The sequence below is a fragment of the Pterocles gutturalis genome, unplaced genomic scaffold (assembly GCF_000699245.1).
Source record: "Pterocles gutturalis isolate BGI_N339 unplaced genomic scaffold, ASM69924v1 scaffold9584, whole genome shotgun sequence".
Taxonomy (NCBI): Eukaryota; Metazoa; Chordata; class Aves; order Pterocliformes; family Pteroclidae; genus Pterocles; species Pterocles gutturalis.
The window spans coordinates 25837-30642 of NW_010133207.1; the positions used below are offsets into that span (position 1 = coordinate 25837).

The 4806-nt window shown below is 39.1% G+C and overlaps 1 protein-coding gene across 1 annotated transcript; it reads right to left on the reverse strand.

The window, feature by feature from the left end:
- Positions 1–2183: 2183 nt before the first annotated feature.
- On the reverse strand, positions 2184–4235 carry ZBTB33 (zinc finger and BTB domain containing 33). Its single transcript, XM_010081144.1, has one exon. The coding sequence runs from the start codon at positions 4215–4217 to the stop codon at positions 2184–2186; it is 2034 nt and encodes a 677-aa protein (XP_010079446.1). The 5' UTR covers positions 4218–4235.
- Positions 4236–4806: the final 571 nt, after the last annotated feature.

A 4806-nucleotide genomic window follows, 5' to 3' on the forward strand; every position in this document is an offset into this window, starting at 1 on the left:
ACTTCCAAGGAAAACTGAAGACCCTGAGACACATGCAAGCACGAGTCTTCTAGCAAAAATAGTTACAAAGCCCTAATTTTCCAGTTTTCCTCCAAAAAGAGACCTTTAGTAGGCACAGTTTAATTTAAGGTTTTAAATATATCAGCAGCAAATATTGATAGCCATTATCTTTATTACTGAATGTGCACTTTGCAACAAATGCTTAATTCCAGATGTGTCATGTCAATAACAAAAATAACATTGTATTTTTCTTGTCAAAAAAGTTCAGGAATTCTCAATATTCCACGCAGCCAGCTACATCAGAGCTACCTGTGTTAATACAGGCAGTCAATATTCGTGAGGATTACGTTTGAGTGCTGAAATGCCATCTCAGATAACTTCCGACCTGCAATATTTGAAGGCACACCCCATTATATTCAAAGGGGTCTGCAATATGGTTTGCAAATAACCACGTACATCATGTTCTTGGCCTACAAAGCAGAAGTGCTGGGCATTACATGTATAAGGTAAACAAATCCTCCTCTTTCTCCCATTATTACTCATACAGATTTCTGGTACCCTTTTTTATAGCTCAGGTTGTACTTGAACCACTTCCCATGTAAATGGCTTTCTGTCTAGAGTACTGTCTGTCTAAAACCTTAACCCTGACGGTCACAGGATCGAGATGCTTACTTAAAGAAGAAAAACATTTTACTGTAGTTTAAGCAATGAAAGGTTACGATAACTACCTAGTGCAATGCACGACAATCTTTCTCAGTCATCTCTAGAACTTGAGCGGTTTTCATATTATCATTTACAAAAATTCAACAAATCACTAAATCTGAAATGCTAAACCATGACTTCAGTAAACAGCTGTTTGTTTTTCTCAGATCTACTGTTTCCTGTTCAAGTTGGACATTTAATTTATCTTCTAAGTGCCTAAACACGTACCAACTGAAAGGAGAAAAGAAGGACAATATAATAAACCCAAAACTGAAAATAGATGACAACTAGACAACTGCAGAGAAATGACACTTTGGCTTATGGTGGATGGAGGGTATTTTTTGATTGTTGGTTTAGTCCTCATGCTTCCACACCCTATAAATGGGGGGAAAAAAATTCAGATCCCCATTTCACTTAAAGAGCTAGCCAAACAGGCATACAAGATCCTCAGCAGTCTCAGTGCGAAACCAATACAGCACTTAGATTATGTCATAATTTTGAGAAGTAAATTTAAAAGCCTTCAGCTAAAAAAAAAAATATTACTTTTATCATATTAGTTTTTTAAAAATACCAGACTGAAGCCCTTCTTGAAGAGCAAAAAAAAGGATAAGCACTTTATTCCAAAGTACTGGCATCCTTTCCAGTAGTAAAAAAACTTAACATTATTCCTCAAGCTTTGAAAAGGCAAAATAAACTCCTTCCTAAGCATTCTAAGCTTCTTCACTATAGAGTTTAGTGGGTTTGGGTTTTTTTTTTCCCCCCATTGCAAAAAGAGCAAATATAATGGTCCAGACACTGAATACTCTGCTCACCACACTGACGAGTATAAATAAAGGTTGTTCAAGTTAGCCCTAACTGAGTCTCTCTTGGTGGCAAGACTACTTGCGTGAAGACAGATGATTCATAGTGCTTATAAAAGCAGAACTAAGATGCTAGTTCAAAAAGACACTACTCCAAACTACTGTATCGGTTATTTTGGACCCTTGCAGTAATGCATTGTTCACAAAAATAAATATGAGTTGTGGGATTTAAAAAAAAAAAATGGTTCCATATTCAAGAGACCACAATGAAAAATCTGTTTTCTTGGTTAACATCTGAGCAGAATTCAGCATTAAAGGGCTACCATGAAAGAAAGGGTTTACATATTGAGTATGGGTACAGGAAATACCTCAAGGACTTTAGAAGAAAGATTTCTAGCTCTTTAGAAGGAATTGTACCTTTTCAAGCTACAAATCCCCATGTTTTGATCAAAATTAACAAACCAGAAAACACTGCCAGCTCCTTATTCTCTATTCAAGTAAACTTTCAGATTAATTCCTTCCACAAATCATTTGCAGCTGCTAACAATCCAGCTAAGTGCGATGACTGGGTAGAACAAGTTAACTTGCTTTCACTTTAACATTTTACAGCAATGTTAACAGTTCATTTAAAACAGCTGCGAAATTTCCGCACTGAATCCTTTTTCCAGCTTTGAATGCATTTCAGTAAGATTCTGGTATTACAAACTCAAATTCAGTACTTCCCTCTGATGGATTTTGTTTAAAAATTGCTTCGTTTCCCTGCGGAATGAAAATGTCATCCCAAGTAATTTGTTTGGCTGGAGGGTTAGATGTTGTTCCTTCAGTGCCATCCTTCCCTGTACCAACACGATAAACAATTCCACCCTGGTTTATTACTGGTATACTGCTCGAGTGATCGCTAATGTACGTATACTGTCTGATCTGCAAAGACCTGCAAGGATGCAATCGATAAAGCTTGGTGTCTCCAGAAGGGTCTTGGCTATGAACTGATCTGATGTGCGAGGCCACAACTTGGTAGTTGATGAAAGATTTGCCGCATGTCAAGCACTGGTACCTTCGCTCACCGGTGTGGTGGATTTCATGCTTTGTGCGGTATTCTGCAAGAGGAAAAACTTTGTCGCAATATCGACACGGATACTTCTTCTCCCAGGAGTGAACATTAAAATGTCTCCGTAAACTCGTCAGGCATGCATATGATCTCTTACAGACAATGCAAATGTAGTAGACTCTTCCATCCACTATGAGCTCGTAATGGTCATCGTGCTTTACTTTCATGCGTTTCTTGTTTGGAGAATCACCACCTGACGTTCTAGGCGTTTCATCAGGCTTGGCTTCACCTTCCTCGGAATCACCCTTTACAGGAATGACTATGTCGTATGTATCCTCACCAATATTTGCATAAACCTTGCAGCCTGTGGATAAGCTTTCTATTTCAGTTGCTGTATCTAATGTGATGATTTTCTGCCCTTCCGCCACGTGCTTGGATGCTATACCTGAACTGAATTCCTTGTTGTTTCCACTAAGGACATCTGAGATTTTTATTTTAAAATCTCCAGGTTTAGAAGATGGCTCTTGTGAAAATGTAACAACCTGTTTTTTCTGTACACCTGATCCTTCAGTGTTTGCTGCCTTGGGTATAGAAGGTTGCTGAACCAAAGAGCTAGTGCTGACCGAACCGGGGCTAGAGGAGCCAATGATATCGACATCATCTTCAACAGCCTCTTCGTCATCAACAGCAGTTGTTTCCACTTCAGTTAAGGAGCCATTATTAGATGGCTGCTCTTTCTCCTCAACTAAATTAATCATAGGGGTCACATGTGTTTGATGTGAAGAGCTGGCATTGAGCGATGCATTAAGCTGAGGTTTATTTAGCACAATGATATTAGGAGTCAAATGCTGGGGTGGTGCAGAGACAAGTGATTCCACACTTGATTGGTTTGGGCTTCGCCGACTGGCAGACAAAGTGAGTTTTTGAGCTGCTGTGGTGCTCGCTAAATGGGGAGAGCCACCACTGCCACACGATTTTTGGTCAGAAATTCCAGCTGGACTTGGGCAAGGCTGGTTCTGGGTTGCAGCATTTGTGTCTTTAGTACATTCTTTTGGAGGAACAATCTCAGAGCAAAAAATTACATCATCATCCTCATCATCTGAATCACTCACTGTAATTTTTGTAGTCTCATATTCTATGCCATGTAAGGAGAATGACTGTGTTATAACCGGCATCCCATCCATTCCCTCTTGACTCTCTGGCCTTATTACCGATACTTGTGTTTCAGCATCCTTTTGAGCTGGACTAGAAGCTGAAGTTTCTGAAGCACCATCTTTGACCTCACTTGGCATGGTTTTTCCTTCAGCTGGAGGTACGCCCAGATCAGCTATGAATTTAACACCCAGCTGTTGCCCTGATTTAATCAGTTCATCAAGTAAATCGGATCGAATGCTGATTATTTTAGAACTATAAATATAGTTAAGAATTTCTGCAAAAATTTCTGCTCTTACAAAGCTCAGTTCAACCACTTGCCCAGCCACTGAGAAAAGCTGGTGAAAGTATGTGCTTGAGGCTGAAAGGATGTTTCTGTGAGCTCGAAATTTCCGGTCCTCCACAATGACAGTAACATCACAAAAAAGTCCGTGGCCACGTTGTTCATTCAAAGTCTGAAGGAGCACGCTAGAATACTGTGTGTCTGTTGCAGAAATCAGTTTTTTCCCCTCCATTCCTACAAAGAAAAAGGTATCAAATTAGTAAAAATACAGATTTACAGTTTTAGCTGCATGACAGTGTTCCCACATTTACTGTTTATTCCTTCTTTTGAAAAAAGAATTCTGAGATACTATTCATAAGCTTATATGCTACAGCACTCTGCAAATTTGTTTCTTATTGTTATTTGTCCCTGCACCTTCTACACAAGGTATGTGCAATTCTGAATATACCCTCTGTTCTTACAAGGTGAGTAACAGAGAAACAACTGCTTGTATGATTCAACAGCAAATAAGGTGACTTTGAAAACCAAGAAGATGCAAGATTCAGGTCCGTCATTATTAGAGTTCTTTTTAATTGGGAAAATATTCCATGAATTGCTATGAGAAAGCCCAGTAACATCCAGGCTATTTATGAGCCAGACAACAAAATCTGTGCATCTGTATATTACCAGTCCACTGAGGTTAATGAAAATGCCATTGACACTTCACTTCCTTGCCAGAAAAATAAACTTTTTTTTTCTTTTTACCCTTTCTCATGTACTTGCAGGTTGCTTTGCGTTCGAAACCAAGGTACCACGGCAGCACGGTACCAAAAAAGATCCAT